The sequence below is a fragment of the Hemibagrus wyckioides genome, linkage group LG04, assembly GCF_019097595.1.
Source record: "Hemibagrus wyckioides isolate EC202008001 linkage group LG04, SWU_Hwy_1.0, whole genome shotgun sequence".
Taxonomy (NCBI): domain Eukaryota; kingdom Metazoa; phylum Chordata; class Actinopteri; order Siluriformes; family Bagridae; genus Hemibagrus; species Hemibagrus wyckioides.
In genome coordinates this window covers 9257273-9284258 of record NC_080713.1, presented here as the reverse complement: position 1 = coordinate 9284258, position 26986 = coordinate 9257273, and the positions used below count along the sequence as shown (strand labels likewise).

The window sequence follows — 26986 nt, the reverse complement described above, 5'->3', positions numbered from 1 at the left end:
AATTGAATTCAGTAAATTCAATGAGCTATTTTTTTCAGTGTATACATGGGTTCACAGACTCCAACAATGGCCTGTCTGTTTAAGTAACAGTGGAAACAGTAATGCCATCGCTTTTACCGATCTCTTGGACTCAGGACTCGCAATTTTCTGAGAAAAATTTAAAGGTTTTTCAGTTGTCTAGGCGACAGGTTTAGCTGCCTAATTATTAGTAATACTCAGACTGATAGCTAAATTATAATAATAAAAAAAAAAAAACAACCTTTGGGATCATTCAAATAGGTGAATTATAGCCTTGTAATCGTTTGTGTATAATTATGTACTGTATATTTGTAATCCAATCCAACTTGATGCCAGATCAAATGAAAATAAATATATTTGGTCTTGCAAAAATCTTTTCACCTGAGAACTTCCAAAAATTAAGGTTTTGTTGTTTTCCTGTTTCCCCTTGCCCCATTCCTGTTGTATATCTTGATCTCCTTAAGTTTTACTTCATTACTCTTCATCTCTCTATCTGCCTGTCATTTCCTTAATTCTCTTTGTTTCTTTTTCCCTTCCTCTCTTTCTCTCACTTTCATCACTGTTTCAGTCATCATTTCTGTACTAGTATAAAAAGAAATTGGACAAGAAAAGCTGTCTTTGTGGTTTCTATGGTTTTACAAAGAAAGACAGTCATGGTTACTGGGAGTGTGACCTAAAGCATTCAGGACATGGGGAGATTCCTGGCGATTCATTCAGGTTTAGTTTCTTTGTAGCTAGTTGTTTACACCAGGACAAGAACTTAACATATCACCTCTAATTTTAATTGTGAAAAAACTCTGTTTCTTTGATTTCTTTTAGCGTGACTTCCTTCATAGCCGGCAGAGCACTCTAAAAACTTAAAATCAGTGATTGTCAAAAGTGTACTGAGCTTTAAACTTCTGTATATCATCAGAACAATGTATAAATACATTTTGTCTCAGATACTGACCTCAGTAGAACCTATTTTTTCATGTTTTATAATGTTTCCAAGGATATGGCACAGTTATCTTTATCTTTATTTGTGTGTAACTTGCTGTGATTTGTCATAGGTTTCCTCTGGGTTTCTTCTCAACTATGAAAAACATGCAGGTTGATAGACTGATTATACTACCCTGCCCCAAGGTGTGAAAAAGTATGACACTCAGTGCGTCATTGCTTGTAAAGTGTATAAAACAGACACACTAGAGAAGAATAAAAGAACATTGTGTGTCATGTGTACATTGAAGCAGAGTGAAATTCATCTCTTTATGTACCCCAGCTTTTTCACAGATAATCATACCGCACCCCGTGTTTGAGTTTGAGACATGACCCACTGCATGTTCTTTAAACTACTGCTCATAAATGTTCCCTCAAACTTTTATTTCATGATGAGCTAAACGTGTGTCTAGTAAACGGTCCCTTCTGTCATTTGAAGCTACCTGGTTAATATTAACTAGCTAGTCTTTGAAGGCAACTTTATACAGCACCTTCATGGGAACAAAATTGAATTATTGATGATTAGAGGTGTTATGAAGCACAATGTATAAATACATTTTGTCTCAGATACTGACCTCAGTAGAACCTGTAGAACAGAGAGGGTTCAGGGCCATGCTCAAGTGCCCAACAGTGCAAGCTTCTTATTAGTAACATAGATCTGTTTGTTTAAAACTGGCTCTCACAAACTGTTATTGTGTATGGTTTCCCAGACAGCAAGAATGTCGGCAGGATAAGAAGGATGGTATGGATGGCACTTCTAGCCCATTTGCATACTCTCCTGTTATGCATGGTGTCTATATAGATAGTGTAAATTAGCACATTTTTGTAAAATTACACATTTTTCCAAATATTTTATACTTTATGGACTTATATGAAAGAAAGTACTGAAGTCATTCTCATGGCTAGATGAGAGGTTGCGATGGACTTTAACAGGAAACATGGCAAGCACATTATATACAGCACCAAATGAAACACATTCAAAAAGACTGGAAGTGTTGCAGAAACGTTAACAACCACTGACGAAAAGGACAGCCAAGGTGTCACTGTCATGCATAGACCTGAAAGACCAAAGCACTGGTTTGAAGCTCCCATTCCAGTCACTTGACTCACACATATCTGTATTTATTGTATTGTAGATTATCAGCCCAAAACCCCAGACACTGTTCGGTACACCCAGTACTTCAAACAAATAAATACCGGAAGATTGTTTGCATAGATTTTGTCTTTTTGGCATTAGCCCTGAGGGAGTATTGCCTTGTAACCTGGAAGTCTTTTGTGCGTGAATTGTGGAATTGCGGGGGGTTTCCTCTGGGTACTTTGGTCTCCTCACCCTGTATGGCTGTATGGATGGATGGGCACATAGCAAACCTATCACAATATACTTTTAAACTTTAAGAGGAATTTTAAGCCTGTTAAAAATGTAATAATAAAAAGGTAATTACTTAAACTCACTCTATAAACACATTTTTCATTATAAAATAATGTAAACTGCCATTTAATAGTTAATAGACTCTGTATTCTGTAACTCTGGCTAGAGATAAGACCTTCTCAATAACATTTTTTTAGTTCAGGATAAAAACTAATTTTAAACTCCTATATAATTTGTGATTTTTTCCCCCCTTTTTGTTCTGTGTCTGTTCTTTGTCCATTGCCTTTGGGAATGAGTTTGAAGTTCCTGATGCAGTGACATTTTGTATCCTGTTTTCTGTTTTGGGGGAAAACTAATAAAACAAAGATCTTCTACAGCCCATATATGGTATAAGATCTTTAAATGAAACAAGATGTGACTTCCTTTGGATGTCTTGATCTCCTAAGCAAATATTATTATGGTGAAGAGATCTCCCAAATTATTAAGTTTAAACACTAGTTACATTTTTTTTCAACTACACATTTGACATGTTACAGTAGTTTGGGATTAAATTTATTTGCATGTAAAGGTGAAAAAAGATATTGTTTAAGGTAAAAACATAAGCAAAGAAATTGAACACTCATCTGAAATACTGAGCTAACATTAGCTCTTTGTGACACTGTGCCAAAACACACACTCCTGTCAGAGTGATCCTATAATAATATTGACACTGTTATTTGTCACATACACGGCCATACACAGTGTGACATGTAGAGACATGCTCTTTGATTGTTTGTGACATTCAAGTTGAATAAAAATAGAATAAAAATGATTACAGTAAAAACATATCTAGAACAAACATATAGAAAAAATATACAGAAAATGTGAAATAGATCCAACATGACTGCACACCAGTGCACAAAGCAAGATCCATAAAGACATGGATGAGTCCTGACCTCAACCCGATAGAACACCTTTGGGATAAATTAGAGTAGAGTCTGCAAACCAGGCCTTCTTGTGAAACATCAGTGCCTGACCTCACAAATGCAATTCTAGAGGAATGGCCAGAAATTCCCCTAAACCTTGTGGAAAGCCTTCCCAGAAGAGTTGAAGATGTTATAGCTGCAAAGGGCGGGTCAACTACATATTAAACCCTACGGATTAAGAATGGGTTGTCATTAAAGTTCATGTGCATGTAAAGGCATTGTGAAATAAGCTCAACAAAAATGACCAGATGTGGTTTATAGTTGAGGTTTTATTTGAAGATGTGGTTTAAAGGCTTTTTGACAAATGGTAGCATTAATATATATATATATATATATATATATATATATAAAACATTTTCCCCCTATAAGATGGTTTTCTTGTATAAAAATGTCAAAACAACTACTGTAATCCTTCTTGAAATCAATTATCAGAGATAATTGTCTTTTAATTGATCATTTTAATTTTATTGTAATATTGAAAAATTACTAAACAAACAATATGCATGGACATGATGCTTCCAACGTATTTCCTAATTCCAGTATAGTGGGTGGCTGGATATAAGTAAATGGACATGTAGAAATATAGACCTTTTTATTCAGAGTTGTTTATTCCAGATTTTCTCTGTGATTTAATAGTGGGCAATTCAAACCTACCAGGCATCTCTCCCCTGTCACACAGCAGATACAAAACAGGGAGGGTGAAGCCAGTTCAGGAGGCAGCGTAACACTCTCAGAGGAAAAGGCTGTCCACATCTTCCACATAAATAAGCTCACAAACTGAGAGATGCGATAAAGATGTTCCAAATAACTTGGATTGGATGAGAGTCATGTGATATGCAAAAAAAATGTAAAGCATTCGGTGTGATGTTTTTCAAATTCCGAAACCACTTTATTTTTATCATTTGTAAATAACCTGGCTCCATAGAGGGTTGAATTAATGTCCATTCACAGGGACATCTATAGTTAATGTGATCTAAAAATGAAACTTTCTGGAACAGGAGGAAATATTGCTCAGCATTTACAGTAAGGCTCTTTACTGTCAGGACTTTTTCCATCAGGGGTTTACTTTTTATGGTTACAGTGTTCAAGTCAGAGGACTTTGCACTTCTCAGTACCATGAGATTCTTCTTGCTTTATCAAAAGAGGGAGAGTGATAGGGAATGATAGTGAGGGAATTAGTATTTATAGCTGCTATATTAGTGATAACAGGAAGTGTGTGAACTTGTTTCAAGGACATTCAATGTCGCTCAAATTGGATAAATAGTACGATGTTTCATTATTTAATGAAAACCACTTCTAAACGTTGGGAAATTGCTGTGGTAGAAGACGAATAAAACACTTTGTGGTTTGCTGTTACAGAAAAATAATTAAATAACTGCAAACTAGAAATGGACATAGACACCACTCTGTTACTGATTTTTTTTTTTTTTTTTTTTTTTTTTTTAATAACAGCATGACCTATGAAGCATTTTATTCCTTACTTCAGAATGTTATGCCTTGAGCCAGTGCATGCAGATAGCCTTGCACGTTGCCTGTTTAAAAGTGTTCTAATCTGCTGCCTAATGGACTGATGATGGAGACGCTCGCATAAAAGGGACACTAGTGTATACACATATGATCTTTAGCTTTATGTTTCCAGTAAAAACAGCTAGCTTTATGCATTATTTCATTACACAGTCATTTGAATCTTGTGACGCACCATCGTAAACTACTGTAACAACCACCCATGACATTTTTTAGCATTTGAGAAGTTTTAGCGTTTGGAACTTCCTCTTAAGTCCAGAATTCTAGTAGACATGATTTCATACATTTGGGACAGAGCCACAGAGGCTTTTTAACTCAGACAATTATTTTACTGCAGTGACTCCACTGAGAGATTTATTATACCGGGAGACTGATTTATTTTATTATACAGGATTTAAGCAGAAGTGATTTGGGGGAAAAGGTTTTCCTAGAACAGCACGTCTTAGTGTAAAGTGTTTTATTCATCTTTAAATTTGGTAAACTACTGTGGTCAATTTTTAGTTTATTAATGAATGAATGAATGACATCATACATTTAAACCATTTATAGTCGCCTAATGGCTGATGTCTTGGGACATCCACAAGAAGCAAATTACTTCCTGATTTTGCTTGTGTTGTAGCAGCTCTAAACAGTCATTCCTGTATCTCCTTCTACAAATGTTAAATTTTTCCCATCTTTTACCATATCATTTTTTAAATAAAAAATGTAATTCATTTATTATACTATGTAGAATGTCTGCTATACATTCATTTGAATAAGCTGAAATGATAACATTCAAATAAGCTCATTAACATAAAAAATCATATTAATTATGTTTGAGTTTTTGTGGTTTGTTTCCCGCCATAGTCCAAAGTTCAGTCCACTGACAGGCATAGGTTGATTTGACATCTCCGGATTGTGTGAATTGGTGTGTGTGTGTGTGTGTGTGTGTTCGCAACCAGTCCAGAATGTCCCCTGGCATGTGCCCTGAGTCCCCTGGGAGAGACTCCAGGCTTCCTATGACCCTATTTTAGAAAATTAATCAGCACCTTCAGTGGTCTACTTAGATTCATTTAAAAATATGAATGTTGCTAGCTAACCTAACCTGTGCTCTGGGAAACATAATTGCAAACATTTTGAATCAGAAATGCATGAATGAATTGCTTTATCTTATCTAATCTTTTAAATTATTTTTTAAAACTGGATTAATTTATTTTTCATAATAAGTTCATTATATCATCATTGATGTGATTAAAAACATTAATTGGCTCAAATTTGTGCTAATTAATTACAGTTCGTTTGTTTAGTGGTGAAGTGGTTACGTTGCACTGAAGAGCTTTGTATGTGATTGTAGTTTGCTCATTATTTATTGCATTATTAGTGAAATTCAGGCTATGCTATGAGATTTTCTTATCCTTATGGAATATTCCAGTTTTCCAATATCACATTCAAAAATACTAACGTTACAGCCCTAGTTGTGTAATGTATATTGTCAGGTGTGTGTGTGTGTGTGTTATGTCTATAAAAAGCTTATGGAAGCTCATGTGCTCCATCTAATAACCTGTCATCTGCTGTGGAGTTTCATTTCCCACCTGCTAGTGTGGAGTGTGGAGAGCTACAAACACACACACATATTAGTGTGCACCAGTACTCTGCTTTAATAAAAACCCATACATATTATTATAGTCCAATTGTATTTTATTGATCCCAAAAAGGTTGACACAGGGCGAAGGCCCACTTGGTAAGCAGTCAGGGATGATAAGTGTTTGCATAAACACCTCAGTGTGCAGCTGCATGGTTCCTGCTCATGCACACAGTGGAAGGAATTTTTATAACTGGAGTTATCGAATCAATGACTGTAGGTTAAATGAGCTTTTTAAACCAGATCTTTAACCGACCCGTGTTTTTGTTCCTCATGCTTATGATTTATATGAAGTCAGTGACTAGGGGTATTAATACATAAATAAGTCAATGACACAAAACAAACGTTCATTAACATTTCCATTTCCACCTCAATTGGACCTTTAACCCAAATGGATGATGGGCTGTGGGGTCAGTATAGTTTGTAAAAGTATTTCCAAGTAATAAAATATCAAAAGTATTCATCTTTTTTGCTTTGAAACCTTTGAAAAGTCAGTGAAGCATCCAAGAGTTTAGTAGTACCTCTCAGCATCATTCTACAGCCACCATTCTTCACTGTGAGGATAGTCTTCTTAATTGGCGCACAGCATATTGAGTTTCTATCAAGTGCAGAGCTCTGTGCCATGACCAAAACATTAAGTTTAGCTCTCATCAATCTACAGGACCTTTTCCACTTTTGCTGAGTCACCAAAATGGGTTTCATTTGGCTCACCGCTCTTCTATAAAACCCAGTGCCATGTTCTCCTGGGAGCAGCTGCTCCTGTCAGAGCTGTGGATCTCTCCAGCTCCTTCAGTTCCCCCTGGCCTCTGACTAACACCTCTTTACACCTGATAAATGTAGAGGTCCATGCTCATTTCTTAACGATAAAGTGTGAACTTGCTTGATATTGAACCGCTAGTATTGACAGAAGTCAATGTTCCTCTGCCATATGGTAAAGTTTTCTTGTCTTTGTAATGAAGGCTGTAACTTAGTGGCTGATGTAAATGCTAATAAATACAGAAGCCAATACTCTTTTCTCACATTGTAATAGGAGCAGTGAAGTTAAAACAAATAATGAGCAGAAATGCTAATAAATACACAAGTGAATGCTCTTGGCCTTCCTTTGTCATAAAGTCAATAATTACAGATTATTTTTGTCCTCATTTCCTGTTTTGATGGAAAAAGGGATTAGATGATGGGGCAATAACACCAGCTCATATGCTAGCTTTTTATTGAGTAAGATTTCTGGCCTCTGTTCCTGTTTCTGAGACACGAGTGACATCTATGTTCTTTTCCTTTCACTCTCATAGGAGTCAGTTTGTCTTTCATCATGACTTGCGTTAACTTTCATTTAAACCATTTATCCAAAAAAAAAAACAGCGCTAATAAATACAAAATCCTGTGCTTTGTGATATGATACAAATGCTAATAATGGCAGGATGCTATGCTAATACTAGTAATGTGAGGGTTTTTATTTTTTTTAATGATACCAGATGTTTTGTGCATGGAAATTCTAATAAAAGAATAGGTCATGAGCTCAGAGGTCCTTGTTTATATTCTGTTCTTGATGCACAGCTGTTAAACACCCTGCTGAGAAAAAAAGACCCCACATATTAGGTTTAGCAGCAGGGGCTTCTCTTGTTGACTAGAAAATGTGGTCTTGCAGGTGCAGCTTGACTTTCAGTATACATTATGATGGAAATTCAGATCTTTATAGAATAATAGAGTGTCATATGACAGATTTTTATAATGGTCAGCCTTATTATAGATAAGAATGCTGTGAGCACATAAGAATATTCTGAATCAGAGACTGCACTGGTTCACCAGGAGGATAAACAATCATATTGCTTTACTTGCTGTATTTAGTCATGCTGTAGAGGAGTCTTATTTTAGGTTTAGCTTAAACTCAGTTTCTATTTCAATCGTTTCATAGCAACAGACACAGTGGAAGCTGGTATAAATGTACAAGCCAGTCTCACTATCTTTAAACAATTAAAAAAAACATCAGGTTTATATTAGATTTCAATATAAGGTTTCATGTTTGGCATCCTCGTCAGATTATTTACTGTTAATAAAAGTCTTTGAAGGGCTTTTCACACTTGAAGTAGTTGACCCTGGGTCAAATAGAATCCTGGGTAATTTTGTTTCATGTTTCATACTGCTCATACTTCACTTGGGGCTAACAGTTAATCCTGGATATTCCTAATCTGATGCTTCAATTCAGTTTAATTTTATTTGTACAGTGCTTTTAACAATGGACATAAAGCAGTGTTACACGAATATAAAAGGTTTACAGGAATATAGGAACAAGATGCAACAGTGGCAAGAAAAAACTCCCTGAGATGATATGATGAAGAAACCTAGAGAGGAACCAGACTCAAAAGAGAACCAATCTAGGAAACCCCGGATAGTGTGATTAGAAATAATGAGACTATTACTTTTCTCACTGTACTTTCCTAAACCCTGGGTTAACAAATGAGAATTATTTGTATATTTGTGGCGTCAACAGCCATGACAAATACATCAGTAAGGACAGCCCTGCCGTTCTGCACCTGAGCATGTATTGTTTTTGTTTTCCCAGCTTTCTAATCTTTTTCGTATGGAAGCCTGTTTCCACCACTTAATAAAAAATAAAAAAAGGTTCTTGCGACTTTTTATCTCAGAATTGCGTGATATAAACTCACAATTCTGACTTTTTATCTCAGAATTGAGATATAATCTCGCAATTCTGCCTTTTTTTTTCAGAATTGCGTGATATAAACTCGCAATTCTGACTTTTTTCTCAGAATTGCATAATATAAACTCACAATTCTGACTTTTTTTCAGAATTGCGAGTTGCACAGTTCACATCTCAGTTTGAAATATGAATTTTGTGTTAGCCACCTTTTTGTAATGCCAGAATTTGATATAACCCCGTTCACGATATAACAATTTCCCTCTGCATGCCCCTTAACATGCAAATCAAGGGAGCATTCTGTTGATGTACTGCCAAGCCCCAGTGAAGTACCGCTGTGGTCCAGTAAAAAAAATAATGATAAATCATTGTCTGATGATAGATATTACAGTATACTGACTTGAGAATAATTTTCCCCTGATAATATTTCATCAGTCATGTCATATTTTCTTCTTTTTTTTCACTGCTACCTTTCGGAATAATAATGCGATGCCAGATTTGTGAATAAAATATTGATCTAATCAGTTAATATACAATTCTACTTTGTAGGGAGGAACACTTTCAAATGTCTGCTATTATTTGTCTGCGATGAAGCAGCTCTTTTTATGTTTGCAACTGTTAATGTACTCCAGGTAAAACATTTAATCGGTGTAAAAACAAAGGGGACACTTTTTTTGATTGGGGGCCATAATGTAAAGATATAAAATGCATTTAATGACCCCTTTAATATGCAGTGTACTAAGAAGTTATTCAGACATCTGTAAGACAACACAGAAAGCATATTTTGGCTTAATAGGGTCACTTCCAACCTGTCAATAAACTCAAAAGTAGAAATTGAGGAATCTTAATGTTATTTATATTTTTCATAATTACAGTAAGCATATTGACACTTTAGCACAAGCAATTCTGAGGAAAAAAAATTAGAATCGTGAGATAAAAAGTCGCAAGAACCTTTTTTATTTTTTATTAAGTGGCGGAAATGGGCTTTCATATTTTCGGTCTTTACGTTTGTCACATAGTTGGCCAAATGTTTATTGATATCCAACTTCTGCTAATTTTTCAGTGTCATGAATTTCCCCCACGGCTAAAGCTACCAAGCCATTTTTGTTAAGTGCCTACATACTGGTTTTCACGTGATCTGTGGCATGCAGTGTGCAATTTCTGATTGGTTGTCTGATACTAAGCTTGATGCCATGATCAAATGAAAAGCAGATATAAGCAAATAAAACCTACCTTACTGTTAATGCTACCGAGGTTACAAAATAATTTATTCCTGGGAATCTCAAAGGGAAGCTTCAAACATCCAAGTGCTAAATATTACCATAAAAAGCTATTCTAAAAATAGGCATGATTACTTTAAAACATTTTTATGTTCTCCCATAAATGAACCAGCCAAAACCAGCTAATCATTTTTCACAGACAAATACCCAAACACATTTCTGTATTATTCTGTAGAAATATGTCTCAGAATTGGCTCTGCTTGCTTCCAGGATTTCTCAAACATTCCAGACATCAGGCATCTGCATAGTCAACTTCCTGTCTGCTATCCTGGATAGACAAAGTAAACAGCTTGTGCTAAATGATTCATGAGCTGTTTGTGGAAGGGAGGAGAGCTGTGTAAGAATTGTCATCACCATGAAATATGGGCAGAGACATGTCCAGGCAGTGGGCAGTTGTTGGGAAATTGAGGTGTGTTGTTTTACGGTTCGACAGACAACTAGTAAGAGAAAGAAAAACAGAGACTGATGACAAAGCACGAAGTTACTGCCAGATATGAAGCTGTGTTGCGGATGTGGTGAGGTTTACGTCAGGGCAAGGAGCTGAATTGGTGGATTGATTGCTTATTTAGAAAAGTGTGATTCAGAGTTAACACTAACTTAAAACCCTCCAAGTTTCAAGAAGCTTTATTGATTTCAACCACATATAGCTGACGCAGTACATAGTGAAATGAAACAACGTTTCTCCAGGACCTGGTGCTACATAAACATACAACATAAAGATCAAATACGAAAAAAACAACACAGCTAGGACCTAGCCACATAAAGTGCAAAGTGTGCAACTAGGTGCAAACAGAGCAGAGACAATACAGTGCAAAACCAGTAGTTACAAAAGAAAAAGACAACACAAAAACAAGACACTTGGCACCGAAAGAAAAAGAACGTGTAGTGAAATGTAAAAAATGAAATGGAATAAAAATGAAATGAAATAGAAATAGGCATAAACATAAATATAAACATAGCAGAGTAATGAAAATAGTAACAGGGTTTGAGGTAGTGCAATAAATAGTGAACAATATAAGTTGTGTGTGTGTGTCCACACAGGTGAAAGAGTGTGTGTGTGTGTGAGAGAGAGAGACAGAGAGTTTCTCTTCAGTTCTCTTTAGTCTTGTATAGTTCTGGGTGTATGTGTGTGTGTATGTGAGAGAGAGAGAGAGAGAGAGAGAGAGAGAGAGAGAGTTATTTTGTGTAAGTCCTGGGTGTTGAGTGGCTTGAGGAAAGAAACTGTTACACAGTCTGGTTGTGAGGGCCCGAATGCTCCGGTACCTCTTTCCAGATGGCAGGAGGGTGAAGAATGTGTGTGAGGGGTGTGTGGGGTCATCCCCAATGCTGTTAGCTTTGCGGATGCAGCACGCAGTGTAAATGTCCGTGATAGAGGGAAGAGAGACTCCGATCTTTTCAGCTGTCCTCACTATCCGCTGAAGGGTCTTGCGATCCGAGACGGTGCAATTCCCAAACCAGGCAGTGATGCAGCTGCTCAGGATGTTCTCGATGGTCCCTCTGTAGAACACAATCAGGATGGGGGGATAAGCAGAAGTATATGGGCCTTATCTCTACTAGATAAAATTTTGGTGCCATCAACAGCTCAGATCAGAGATGTAAGAGATATTGAGTATTTACTTTGAGAAATAGTCAAATCATTTGTTTCTTCTGTCTCACATTTAATCTATGCTTAGTTTTGGAGAGAATTTGTACTGAATATCGGTTGTGATTTGAGCTCAAACATTGCACAGCATGCCAGCTAACTCACTAGCTAGCTCATGTTAATTGATACTCTGCTGTTAAAGATGCTTCTAGTAAAATTGGCATCCCTTGTTCCTTTTCATTTTCAGCTGACTTGTTTTCATATTTTAAGTAAAAAATTATTCCTGAAAGAAGCACATTTCATGTCTGCTGAGGATGTTGCTAACTCTACTGTAGTTACCACTGTGGAGTTGAATTTTACTAATCAAGCATAGACAAGTGGAATGATCCACTGTGCGGTTATAGAAAAAATATGCACTCTTGGAATGCTGTTCGACCAATCAATTTTGAGGTCTGGAAGTAACTGTTTAACATGGTATAAGGCAGTGTAATCTATGTAGCAGTCGACACAATGCACTCTACACTTTTTTCTACTTAAATATGCTAACAGCACCCATGTATCGGCATGTGTCCCTGATTGACAAGAGGACTGTATGACATCCCTCCACCCACAGGCATCACAGGGATTCGAACTTGCAGTCTACTGACGATCAGTTTGTATTTGTGGTCCTTATTATTGTTAGGTACCATAACTCGGTGGGAAGAATTTTAAGAATTTATATCATAGCCTTACCACACAGGCTAAAAAACAATACTTCTGACTAGGAAACAAATGTGTATACTCCCTCTATAGACTCCTATCTCTACATTCCTAGAATCCTCTGTCTGAATTTCAAGAACTACCTTAAACATGGCAGATGATCGATTATTGGATCACAGGCTGAAGGAGGCAGGATTAAGAAATTAAAGATGCGTCAGTTCGTTTTTGGAAGCACTGCAGCACTTTAAAAATTCAACTCTAATGAGATGAACTCTGTCAGTCCTAATAGCTTGTGAAAGCATCACATGCACAGCACAGGCTTCCTTGAACCTGGTGGCTTCCTGTGAGAGTGCGCAGCCTGCTGGTGTAGGAAGGTGTTGCAGTTATTAAACAATACAGATGGGTTTACTAAATGTTTACACATACAGTGACTCACAGCAACAAAGAGTCATTTTCGGTGAGAGCTGGCAACTTATGGCATGACATGAGCGACAGCAACGTTGCTGACTAGATGTGTTTGTGTCCAGTGACGCAACAATGTTGAGAAATGTTGAACTTTATGCAAATATGAACTTTCTGCAGTGACAATCAATGGGAGTGAAGACAGTAGGGCGCATATGATCCATGGGAAAGAGCACACACTGAATCTCTTTCATTATGTATTATATGATGCATGTGTGTATATATATATATATATATATATATATATATATATATATATATATATATATATATACTGCTAAATTTTCTACATAAACGCCAAAACTCCCTCCACAATGTTTCATTTTAGTGGCAAGTAAACTGATTTTTTTCAATGCTAGTTGCACCACCCACTGATAAACATTATTACTATGGCATCTGGCAGTGAGTTCATAGTACAGCGGCTGGTGACTTGCCGCAATAAAATCACTGTATGTGTGAACGTAGCATAATAATGTACAGTTTATTAAACAATAGATTATGCTATAGCCTACACTATTAACTTGATCATTTTATAAATGCTATTTCTAGTCACACTATTCCTATATGCACACACTACAACAATCACTGTACACATTTACATTAACAGTATTCGTGCTATTTCTAATACTGACACTGGTTAATGTAAATATTAGGGCTGTAACACAATGCTGCTATATGTATTCAGATTTAAACCTGAAGGGGGTATGGCCTAAACCAGAGGTAAACAAGCAACATAATGCCCCTCCCATGAGTTATTACCATTCCACATTAAATTGTTCAATTAATTCTTACTCTGCTTTCAGATTAACACATTACGTCAGAGGGATGTTGCCAGCTCACAGCTCCATGATCCCCAGTTCAACCCTGAGCTCAGATTACTGCCTGTGTGGAGTTTCATATGTGATATTCTCCAAGTTTGTGTGAGTTTTCTTTTCTCATGTTTTCCCAGAAAAATGCTGATAGGTGGACTGGATAAGTAAAACTGAATGGGTGAGAATGAGTATGAATGTGTGTGTGCATAGTGCCCTGAAAATTTGGTCTGTTATGTGTATAAATAGTCCATACAAAATGTATATATGAGAGAGACAGGTGCATAGTGCAGTAAAAATGTGTTTTGAGAATTAATAGGACATTTAAAATATGTGAATTATATAAATATATACATGCATTTATTCTTATACACCAATTGACACAAATAGTGAAAGTGATTCTGGAAAAATCGTAAGGTCCCTAAACATCCCTATCTCTACCATACACCATTCACAGTATGGGGACATTACAATATATTATTACACTGTATTCATAATAGATGTTTCACACTATTAATTTCAGGATGTGATAGTCTTAGTCCTCTATTATTCTCCTCAGTTTATTGCTGGAAGGTTTAACATCCGGTTTGGAACACATTCAATCTCAGTCATAACTATAATTATACTCACAGGAAACAATCGAGTCTGCTGAAGCTTCCTGGCACACTGTACAGATTTCCGATTTCCTTACACACACACACACACACACTGTACAAATCTCTGAGTCTTCTCTCATTCCTTAACTGCAGAGGCATCTTATTATACATTACTTGTTTTTTTGTAAATAATAATTCATCCTTGAAGTGTAAAGTGTATTTAAAATGTTAAAAGTATCATTTACAGTATAGGTCATTACATTCAATTATTAAGTCAGGATTTGTTTGTACTTTGTCATATTTTTTGTATGTTATATTCATAGTTTTTTCTGTACACTCTTTTGTATACCATTCTTTATTTACATTGCTCACTGTATTTACTCCTATTCTTATACTATATATATATACTATATTTAAATCTGGGACCAGCTGTATTTTTTCTTCTCATGCATCAGGCACAGGACAGGGTTTTGACACAAGTGCAGGGTTTTCAGCAGACAGATTTAACTCGGCAAGGCAGTACTAGTAATGCAAGCTTTATAATGGATTACCTTTTCAGAGCCCAACTAATGATAGGTTTTGAAGTATGCCTTAAACATGCACAGTCCTGACTCATCTCGAGATCTCAGTTTAAAATTCTCTTCCTGAAACTAAAAATGCTATGCTGGGTACCTTCGCTTCAAAGCTGTGTTTGAGAATGTAGGGTACTTTCAGTTGAAGCTCTTTATCAATGCTTGTGTAATTTTCCTGGAATGATGGAGTGCATCTCAGCTCCTGGTCCTATAACGTTTTTTCCAAACCACTACACATGTATACAATACCTACTACACAGTATTCATAATATTCATAATTGCTAATATTCAGGCTGTATACTAGGTCACAATGGTGCAGTGCATTGCTGCCTCACAGCTTAAAGGTCATGGGTTCAGTTCTGAGCTCCGGGTGCAGTCTGTGTGGAGTTTCCATGCATGTGCTTCAAGGGTCTGTATGGGTTTCCTCCTAGGTCTCTAGTTTCCTGCAAATAATATGTGATGTAGTATCTGGATTGGCAATTTGAACTTGCTCGAAGTATGTAGAATTTGTGGTAATGTCCTGCACTGCCGTCATATTTATGGTGCATTCCAGCCTCATGCTTAGTGTTCCCATGATAGGTTTCCAAGCTGGACCCTGACTAGGATAAAGCAGTTCCTCAAGAAGAATGATTGACCTTTATATTACACACTATGCCTACTATACCTAGTACACACTATTCATAGTATTTCTATTAAAGTCTGTATAATATTCAACTTTCAATGTACAGTCCTTCTAGGGCAATTCATTTTAGCCTTGTTTTTATCTGCATATAGATTTCAAACTGAATATCTATCTAATGATGCACACTTGTGTGTCTTGTAACTTCCAAAATGCAAACACACATATTCAAGTTGTGGTGCCAAGGATTAACGAATTGAAATACTTGAAAGGAATTAGCTTGGCTGCTTCTGAGTCAGATTAGTGTGATTGATGCCAAAGCCCTTGGTGTGAATGCCAAGTAGCATAACACACTGACTTCCTAGATAAATTACATCCAGATCCTGGGATTGAATTAAGAGCTATGTGGACCAGTTCCTTTTATTTTATGAGCTCATTTATAGTTCAAAAGTATTAATATTTAAGTCTTGGGACATGAATCATAAAGTTCTTACTTCATCTTTATTTGTTTTGGTAATGAATACTGTATGTGTATTTCATACATATGTGTCAACTAACTCTTAAGTACTGAAGAGAGGTTTGGTTTTATGATGATAGTAGAAAGCACTGTCTAACATGTTGCTTCCATGTAGCTGAACGATTGGGTTGAGATCTGATGACTGTGAAAGCCGTAACCATATGATTTACATTTTCAGCTTCTAAACCATTCAGTGCGACTTCATGTACTGTGAATGGGGGCAGGGTCATCCTGGAAGAGACCACTCCCATCAGGAATTATTCCCACAGATAATAACAGGGCCAGTGGGTCTTCCTTTTTTTTGTCTCCTGCTTGTACATATCTGTACATATAGCACTATATCAGTGGTTAAAGTATTTCCTGTGGTTTATTTATTAATTTTCAGTAACAACTTTATTCTAGTCAGGATCAGTGGATCTGTGGCCTATTTCAGAAACACTGGGCTTGAGGTGGGAATGCACCCTGTATAGGGCATTGGTCTGTACACATTCACACATTTGTTCACAACTAGGGGCAATTCAGAGTAACCAGTTTGCCTACTGCTATGTTTTTGGGATGTAGGAGGAACTGGTGAAGCCAGAGGCTCATAAAATGACATACATTTGTCTTTTTTAAACAATCACTTGACTAACCAGAAGAGAAATGAAATGAAATAAAATGAAGACTCTACTTTTGACCAGCTGATGACTCTTTATCACTCCTACTATGTGTTTTAATTCTCTGTCTCTTTCCTGTCTCTGTTTTAGAATGTAAATCGATCATTTCTCGGATGGAGAATACTTCCTCCTCATCGTCTGTTCTGCCTTCTTGCACCTACAATGAGGATTTTAAGCGCATTCTCCTCCCTGTGGTGTACAGCGTGGTCTTCGTCCTCGGCTTGCCACTCAATTTTGCCGTCATCCTGCAGCTGTGGGGAAGCAGACGTTCCCTGACTCGGACGAACATCTACACGCTGAACCTGGCGGCAGCTGACTTCCTGTACGTGTGCTCTCTCCCTCTGCTCATCTACAACTATGGCAGTCGAGACTACTGGCCCTTTGGAGAGCTCACATGCAGATGGGTACGCTTCCAGTTCTACAGTAACCTGCACAGCAGCATCCTTTTTCTTACCTGCATCAGCGTTCAGCGCTACATGGGAATCTGCCATCCGCTGTCCCCATGGCTCAGAAGAGCAGGACGCAAGCTGGCATGGGCTGTGTGTGCCAGTGTCTGGGTCATTGTGGCACTTTTATGTGCACCTACATTTGAATTTGCAGCGACTGGCATCCAGAGAAATCGTACCGTGTGCTACGATCTGAGTGTGCCTGAACGCTCGCAGCAATACTACCCATACGGCATGGCCCTCACCTGTCTGGGCTTCATGTTGCCTTTTATGGTCATTGTGCTATTATACTGCAAGATGGCACGGGTTCTGTGCCAACCGGGTGATGCCAGTGGTGAAGCAGCAAAGGAGAAGAAGTGCAAGGCTGTGAGGATGATTGCTATTGTGGTGCTGGTGTTTGCTGTCAGCTTCCTACCTTTTCATGTGACCAAAACAATGTACCTGTCAGTGAGGACCTTGCCTGATGCTCCATGCCAACTTCGAAACTTTTTTTCTGTGGTCTATAAGAGTACGAGGCCCTTTGCCAGCATGAACAGTGTGCTCGATCCTATCCTGTTCTACTTCACACAGCCCAAATTTAGACGCAGCACACGTAGCCTGCTGCTCAGGGTCACTACATACAGAGAAAACAGCAAACAAGGAGAAAGACCACCAAAAAAACTAATAAACCAAAAATCATTAAGGGCATGAAATCTAAAAGCATGCATGCACATAATAGGCTCGCACCTAGGTTCAATTCTTACTCTCTGATTCCCCTGCTCTAATTCAATAAATGATGCAAACAGTATAATGACATTTTATCAAATCACGTAGCAAATTAACAGTAAGACTGTAGAATGGAAAAAACATTTTCATACATGTTCTTTCTTTAGCCTAAAACACTAAAATCTACATAAAACCTCTGCAGGTGTCTGCAGAATTTGACATCACTTTTCTGCCACGTGTATTAATAATTAATAATTATTACCCTAATTAATCACATCTTCTATAAATGAACCTGAGCCTGAATCAGCCCATCAAAGGTTAATTGTAGTCATTTTTTAAACCAACAAATATGATCAATACATGATCATATTAATGATCAATATTAATAGGTCAATACATGTTTCAAGACTTTAGTTCTAGTTTTTTTTGTACAGAGGGTTAATATAAAAACTGAATCTCAGTTAATCAAAATGTGCTGACTTTGTACTAGAAAGTCCACAGATAGTCATACGATTTTTTTTTATTCATTTATGATAAAACAAAATGTATACTCATGAGTTAATGTGTGTGGTACACAAATATTGCAGTTTCACTGCTACAGCTGGGTTCGATTCCCAGGCAGTAACTGACCCAGCCACTCTCCTGTGCATTCTCACTACCAGTCCCAAGCCAGGATAAAATGGAAGGATGTGTTAGAAAGGGTGGTTAGTGTGAAACAATATGAAAGAGTGTGAGAGTGTGAAACACTAGCAAAAACAGCACAAAGTTTCCAGTGAAACTTGGCCAAAAGTCCTTTATTGGCTGTGTAAGGATAGTGTTTTGGAGGCTGTAGGGAAATATATATATATATATATGTATATACACAGGGCTTTTCACTCTGCCTAATCCAGTTTTCCGTTGTTCTAAACATCACTTTTAACGCATTGTAGAGGAACGTTTCAATTTAGAAATGGAGTAGCAGCACTTCTGTGGAGTTACTTACGCATTTTGGCACCAAATGTTTACAAAGGGGGAAACGATGCGGTGTTTAAAACATAATGGCTTAATGATTAGCAACAGACCAGACATCAGAAATTGAACAGCACGTGCCTCATATCATGTCAAAACCAGGACGGTGCGTCACCTAACAAAAACAGCTTGGTGGCACAGGCGGCAAAACACTGAAGATCACAGAATTGCACGCTGTATTTATCCAATCATGATTGTTAACACCCCAAATATGCAAATAAGAAGGTAAACCGAGGGTTTAAGAATATACAGTGTGAAATATCAGGTTATGAATAGCCAGGATTAATTGTTAATCCCAGGTAAAGTATGATCAGTGTCAAACTTGAAAAAGAATCCAGAATTTACAAATACCCAGGGGTAACTGGGCCAAAAGCCCTTATGTGGACATGGGTGAAATTCACTGTCAAGTCATAAAACTTTACAAATGGCCTTCTGCACTTCCTAATAACAAGTCTCAGGTCTTACGCTTACTTAAGAACATAATCTCACCATAATCTTCTAAAAACAATATACTCATTCTGAACATCCTTTCAACACACAGTACTGTTTGTCTTCTTGTACACATGTATGCCGTAACGATAATTCCTGCTACGTGTAAATGTAAATAAATGTGAAGGGCACCATGTAAGACTTCAGCCAATAGGTGGTGTGATTTACCAAGAAGAGCTAGCAGCAATGCGTCTAGTCTTTCTGCATTTAGCTGCTCTGACTTGTCTCTATTTAAAGGGAAAGTATTTCTGTTCTGAACAAAATATAACACCCTAGTTTTTCTTAAGCAAGTACTGATATAAAAACATGACTGAATCTATAATACAAGTATGCAAGCTTCACACTGTATAATTCCCTTAATAAATATATGAAGACTTAATAATCTGCACTCCTGCATGTGGTGATGCATCTCACACTTGCATCTTAAGACTACACCAGCAAACCTTATGAATATAAATGTGTGTAGCTGTTGAAAAGACATATGTAGTGAAAATGCTGTGCCACTTAAACATTTGTGATTTGTTTTTGGCCTTGTGAGAATATGACTAATTTGTGAAGCTGTTCAGTGTCTTGTAGTTTTGTGAAGCTATAAAACTCGTGTGTTTGTGCTGTATGGGTAAACCATTAAATGTGAATTTTAGAAATATAGAACTTTAAAAAATAGTCATCACTGTGACAATTAGTAAATTATGCTTTTGTCATGCCACAATGTTTGCTGTTGCCTGCTTTGCTCATGTCCTTAGATCTAAACTTTGCACTAATATACAGTATCAGAAATCAGTAAAAACCACCAGAAGTTGTGTTTTGTCTTCAGGTTCATTGTTATCAAATACAATAAAATTGTAAAAATGCAGGCCAGCATGGTAGCACCTCAGAGCTCCAGATCTCTGTGTGCAGTTCTGTGAATATTCTTTGTGTCTGCATGTCCTTTTTCAGGGTTTTTCAGTTTCCTCTCTCTTCCTTTAATATAAACATGGTAGTAGGTAGCTATGCAAAAGTGTGTGTGTGTGTGTGTGTGCGCGGAACACTGTAATGGACTGGCATCCCATCAAGGGTATATTCCTGCTTCTGACATGGTCTATCCTGTGTTCCCTGGATAGGCCTCTTATTTTCTGTGAGTCTTAAACAGAATAAAGCCATTACTGATAAATGAATGACTGAATGATGAATGGATGTATAATTGTATACAAATGAAAATAAAAGTGCACTTCTATAAACAACTTTGAATCATGTGACCTTTCCACAAATAACCTAACACAACATACACATGAAGCAAGAGCAGCAAGGAGTGGATTAAGTGCCATATTTGGTCATTTTTCAGACCAGGGTCATCAGGAGAGCCACAGTATTATTATTATTATTATTATTATTATTATTATTAATATAGTATATTAAGACCGAACCCACCAAAACTCTCTTTACACACCCATCATCAGGTAGATGCTACAAAGTCAGTCCATCAAACTTATCAGTGATTTTCACCAAGCATGCCTCCCACTGATAGCAGTTTCGGCACCAGTCTATACGGTTGTATGGGCTGAGCACCAGATTGTATAAATACAACTACTTTATATTTTTATATATTATATTTTTATTATATTTCACTATATTTATATAAACTAAAGCTCAATTTCTTTCAAAAATTGATATTTATAGGTTTATTGCACTACAGCATACATAATTCACGCTCACATTTGTTTCATATATATTATTTTGTAGTATCTGTATACTGTACAGCAGTGATGGTAAGCAGTAGGAATTCAGAATAGGAATCTCATTGTACAGTGAAACTGCCTGTTTTTACCATGCGTAAATATACAAATCCATTTGTTTGTCTTAAGGAACCACTTTATCCTGGCCAGGATAGTGGGAACACAATCTGCTGTACATGGGGTGCTCGTCTATCACGTGGCATGGAGATGGGAGGAAAACAGAGATGCCTGAGGAAACCCATAAGGACACAGGGGAGAACAGGATTGAAGCCAGGAATAGAACAAATCTGAGAAATGACAAAAATGCCAAAAAACTCAGGAGGGCAATAAACCCGGATTCAATGACCTGGTTGGGAGGAGGGGGGGATGCAGGCCATTTTTTTTTCCTTTCAGTTTTTCTGTTAAGACACAGAGTGTAAACACAAATCTCGAGGGAATCACTAGAATTTGAATTCTAGGTGTTTTTGTTTTTCTCACATCCAGTAGCTCTTGATCTACATCCAGGATGTAAATAGCACGCTCTTGATGTTTATTTAGCAGCATGGTTTTGTGTGTGCGGGTATGTGTGTGTCTGTGTATTTTCCCATCAGAGAGGAAGCGCAGTTCTTCTTCCCCCATTACCCCAGGGGCTTACTCTCCCCCTTCCCCATGCCTCAGTCCCGCCCTCCCTCACTCCCACCAACCACTTAGGCATGCAAAACACACAAAAAACACAGCACATAAGTCAACCTTAATGATGTCTGAATCACTGTGAGCACGCTGGTGTCTGAAAGAAAGATGCGTTCATGCAGAGACGCGCTCAGCTTCCGATATGGGATTTACTTTGAGGAAACTTTCGGTGGAGTTCAACAAGTCAGGAACTTGCTGGTCAGACTTTGAGCCTCTTTTCCTCCTTCATGGATGGAAATTAAGCGGAAGGAAAGCAATGCTGGGAAACTCGCGCTTGCATCAGTTTCCATGAGGTGGAAAGTTTTGTTTTGTAAAGTTTGATTTGTTGCGTAAAAACAGAGCCGGGTCAATGGGGACGCGGCGTTAGTTTACAGGTTGTAAAAGCAAACACACGAGAAAGGCTGTGGATCTATCGATGAACTAAAAAAAAACAAACAAACAAACAAAAAAACCGAGGGAATATAAACGCCAAATATTCGAGAGGAAAGAGAGACAGGATGGCAGAGAAGGAGACGCAAAGCAAAGCTGCGGTTTACCGGAGTGTCTCTTTTAAAAAGCTGCACAATTGGAAGGCCAATAAAAGCGGTTCGGGTGCCGAGGATCAGCGCCACGGCTCGGAGGATTTGGAGACTGGAGGAGCCCTTCCCCCTCCGGCTGCACAGCCCTCGGATATGCGCAGTGCTGCTGTGGCTAGAAAAGTTTCCAAAATCTCAGCAGCCAGCCTCTCGAGGGCAGAGCTGAAGAAGGGATCCACTCATACCATTTCACCCTCAATCCGCCAGCTCTCTGAAAAGTTTGGAACAAACACAAATTCAGGCAGCACTTCAGTCCTTCAGTCTACAGTTTCACACAGGATTAGATCTCCAGATGAATCATCTTCCCAGGACATTTCAGGATGTTTCCCTGATCAGAACAAAGATCTTTCTGGAAACCTGAGCGACAAACTTTCGGATCATAAGTGTCAAGAGTCCGTCTCTGGCTCGGATTCGGATAGAGGTCATAAAAGGAGGGTTCGAAAGATCGGAGGTGGCACGAGAGCAGGTAAGACTGATTATTCTGAAATCAGTGATGGCTCTGACAGCTTTAGTGGTAACACTGTAAATTCAGAAGATGATATTTTTGTCCTAGGATTTTCAACATGCAAGTCTTATCGCCGCCATCGCTCTTCCCAAGGTGAAACTATTCACATAGATTCGAGCTGGCCGAGCGTTACAAAAATTAGAGAGCTTTTCGGGGATGGTCACAGAAAGAAGCACAAGTCAATGTCAGATGGAGAGGACTTGAAATCTGATGACTATCACCTTCACCATTCCTACAACACAAAAGACGACAACACGTCTTCAGACAAGAGCGACAGGCAGTCGCCACTGCAGCCAAGAGGACACTGGCGGGACACAAACAGCTCAGATCATGATGCTAACCGACATCAGGGTATGGACTCTGGTTTTAGCACAGAAAAGCATTCTCATGATGGTGATCTTAGCTCTGTGACAAGAAAACCGTCAACGGATATAAGTAGAGTCGAGACTCAAAAAATTAGAAGAAAGGGATGGACAGACAGTGACCCCAGACCCACTCCACCCACCCCTCCACCTCGCACTAGTTCTATTGCACTGCCTCTCAGGTCCCATTCGGGTGCTTACAGTGAGCAGCGGCAGGAGCAGAGACAGAGGGCGAAGCAGCCGCAGCCATCAGATAGTTTGCATTCCTCACATAGTTCCTCAAAACCACAGACGGGCTCCTCCGTGGAACCGGTCAGCACTCGTGAGAGATTGAGCTCTGGAGAAGAGGAGGACGAGTCAGATAGAAAAACACTTTCGTTTGTGCACAGCAGTGAAGGAACTGGCACATATATTTCAAGAAACAAGCATGATGCCTGGGCCAAACTCTCTCATAGGTCTTCAGGTAGTGAGGAAGACAGCCCAGCAGGATTAGCTCATCAAGTTCGACGTCGTTCCTTGAGGAAAAAGAAGAAAAGCAATTGCAATAGAGAGAATGAGGAATCTGATGACAGTGACAACCAGCCCGTGATGATGGAGCACCTGGAGCGCCACCAGCGTTCATGTGATTCTCAAATGGAGGGACGTAGGCTTGACAGCTTCCGGTCTAAGCCCTACGTTACTGGGCAGATGTGGGAGAGAGCTCGGGGTTCCTCTGTTGTTCAGGACAGTTATAGACGTTTATGTAAAGCATCTGAAGGACAAGCTGGCACCAGTAATGTCCCATTTGTATCACGTGTGTCAAAAGTAACCATTCCCTCGTTTCTCTCCACCCCCTTGGGGTCACGCTGCAGTAGCAGATATTCCAGCACTGAGACTCTGAAGGCTGAAGATCTTGTGAGTTCAACATCCAACAGAGCGTCATCTTCTGTCCTTAGCAAAACATATCATGGCAATGCCACTATGTACCGCTCACCTAGTTTTGGGCATGGGGACAATTTTTCTCGTGCTCCTGTCCGTGTTCGTCCTCGGCTGGTGCCTAGCATGAATAAAGGAGAAGGCGCTCCTAAAGCTTCAGAAAACAGATTAGGTTGCCGTCCTGTCAGTCATGAAAAAGATGAAGACAGAATATCAATGTCAAATCCTGATATTGCTTCAGAAACTCTGTCACTGCTGAGTTACCTGAAAACTGATTTATCAGAGCTAAGAATGAAGAAGAGAGGCCAAGAAGGTGAAGAAAGTCTGAAATCCAGCAACCAGGGTGTTCAAAGCACATCAGCTATGTACCGAATGGGCTCAAGAACTGCAGGGTTGAACTCTAGAAGGCCCTCACTAAAGGACCTCACTGCTACTTTGAGGAGGACCAAGTCTTTCACTTACTCGGAGAAACCATTAGGGTCAGCTATGAGGAGTTTTTCTGAGCAAAGACTGGACTGTGAAAGTGATGGAGATCGAGTAGTCATCTCTGATAGAGAGGTGGAGAGTGATGATTGCAGAGGTTGTTATGATTATGAAGAGCCGATGCCAACCCCTGTACAAGATCGCTACATTCAAGAAGCAAGACAAGTAATAAGAGATATTTGTCAAATGAGTGCTAACAAGGATTATGATGATGATTATGATAATGATAATGATAATGATGACATTGCAGGGTTTAAAAGAAATGGGAATTTTGACATAGTGGCAGCTAATAAAGAAACAAGCATGAAGCAAGTGGAGAGGATGGATGGACAGATTGTAGAGACTGTAAACAAAAAGCAGGCTGAAAGAGAAAGTGGGAAATGTTTACCAAGAGGAAATTCAGAGGAGAACATGTTTGGTGATAAGTCATTGGATGAACTTTCGGGACATGAATCAAGTCTCACAGATGAAGGAATTGTCACAGAGCCAGAGGCAGGCTTATATGGAGGGCTGTCCTCTGGCACAGACTTGCTAGGCCAGACGCTCACTGTTTGGACTAAGTCTGGACTGTATGAGGACCAGTCACCCAACATGACGCTGGAGAAGTCTCTTTCTGCTCCTGCTCCATCTGTGAGGACAGAATATGAGGCAGTAGCTATAGGGGATGTAAGCATCAGTAAAAATGTAAACCAGGCTTCTTTAGAGGCTCCGCCTACTCCCAGTGCTCTTCGAAGACGGAGGAAATTCTCCTCAGCTGCCAACAATGGCTCAGACTCCAGCAATGGCAGTAACGGGGAGTCAAATGGTGAGTCTGCTTACCGATCTCTCAGTGATCCCATGCCGCACCGGAGTCGCTCAGTAGCAGAGGATGGCAGTAACAGTTTTTCCATGGATAGCAACCTACTTGGCTCACTCTCTCTAAACTCAAAGGTTGGTGTAAGTGCAGATTCCTCTGCAGCTGATCTGTCAGAGTGTACCGGCAGTGCAGCTAGTGATCTGTCTGTGTATAATGACTCGCTGCGGGATTACAGCACTGTGATACAGAGCATAGTGCATGAACCTGGTGCAATGGACAAGCTCATTGATGAGAAGGCAAATGGAAAAGCAGTGAAAAAGAAGAGTTTTAGTGACCCCAGCAGACGGGGTGAACTGGCTTCTCCAGCCCTTGAAGTCCAGAAACATTCTAATGAACCTATTAATGAGTTAGAGCAGCCCATTCCTCCTTCAAGCAGTGAGCCGATCTTGTCAGAGCAAAGAGATGAGCTGTGGGAGCGAAACAATGAGCAGTGTCAGCAGTATTCCAACAGGAGCTCTCCATCCCAATCAGAGCTTTTGCCCTGCCATCTTGACCGCAATGGAGTTAATAAAATGGGCAATGAGGAGCCAAAGTTGCCCTTTGACCCAAAGCTGGCACAGGTGTTGTCTCCTTGCATAAGTCGTCGCGGTTACAAGAAACGCACACACCGTGTCGCACATCAACAGTCTTGCGATGATGGGGACCAGTTAGAGGAACAGCACGAAGATCAGACTTATGAAGATCATCTGGATCCTTCCAAGTCCATCCTGCCTCAGCTTCCTGTACCTAAAATAAGGCCTAAACATGTCCGCCATGCCAGTGAGCCTGCAACGTTTGTGCCCATTTCAACATCTAACCAACAGCGTAGCTCTTTTAAAAGCCCTGAACCCCAACAGCTCTCAAGATGCAGACAAGGAGAAGGAACCCCATCATTAGAGGATGTGACGGAACAGTACATTCTGGCCTTGAATCCACCCGAGGGGTCTTCAGATGCCCCTGGTGAAGGGGCTGTTATGGAAGGTACCAGCTCTGCTCCTGCAACAGCCAGTATTGACCCCAAACTGCAAAGGAAGTCCAGTGATGAGCTGACTCAGGTCCCACTTAAAACCAAACCACGTGTGGTAGGTCACTTGTATTTATTTATTTTTTTTAAAGTTTTATGTCTGTGTGATGCTAGTATGTAAATATGAAATGTTGGTGATTTGTTGGTGTTTGCACGTGCAATCCTTGGAAAACGGAAATCTCTTTTTGTGTTGCTTTAAGCTGAAACCACTGATGTATGCACTGAAGACTAGAGTTTTTTAGTTTTTGTACCTGTAATCCCAAATATAAGATGGATCAATCATCCTGTAAAGTAGTTAGAGCTAGATCTCAGAGAAGCATGTGTGCATGTGTACCTGTATC

General features: G+C 38.9%; 2 protein-coding genes across 5 annotated transcripts in view; both read left to right on the top strand.

The window, feature by feature from the left end:
- Positions 1-20779, top strand: part of LOC131352416 (P2Y purinoceptor 3) — a 31267-nt gene extending 10488 nt beyond the window's left edge. For 2 of the 3 annotated variants that reach the window (XM_058388534.1, XM_058388536.1), the window contains exons 2-3: positions 13952-14068; positions 17008-20779. In XM_058388534.1, coding sequence (XP_058244517.1) covers positions 17031-18053 — 1023 coding nt within the window. In that variant the 5' untranslated portion in view covers positions 13952-14068; positions 17008-17030 and the 3' untranslated portion in view covers positions 18054-20779. The remainder of the gene's footprint in view (positions 1-13951; positions 14069-17007) is intronic. The other variant, XM_058388537.1, reaches the window with a different exon arrangement.
- Positions 20780-21984: 1205 nt separating this feature from the next.
- LOC131351899 (rho guanine nucleotide exchange factor 17-like) overlaps positions 21985-26986 on the top strand; it is a 110275-nt gene continuing 105273 nt past the window's right edge. Inside the window, exons 1-2 of one of the 2 annotated variants that reach the window (XM_058387611.1) lie at positions 21985-22987; positions 23075-26703. In XM_058387611.1, coding sequence (XP_058243594.1) covers positions 22444-22987; positions 23075-26703 — 4173 coding nt within the window. In that variant the 5' untranslated portion in view covers positions 21985-22443. Of the gene's footprint in view, positions 26704-26986 lie in introns of both variants that reach the window. The other variant, XM_058387610.1, reaches the window with a different exon arrangement.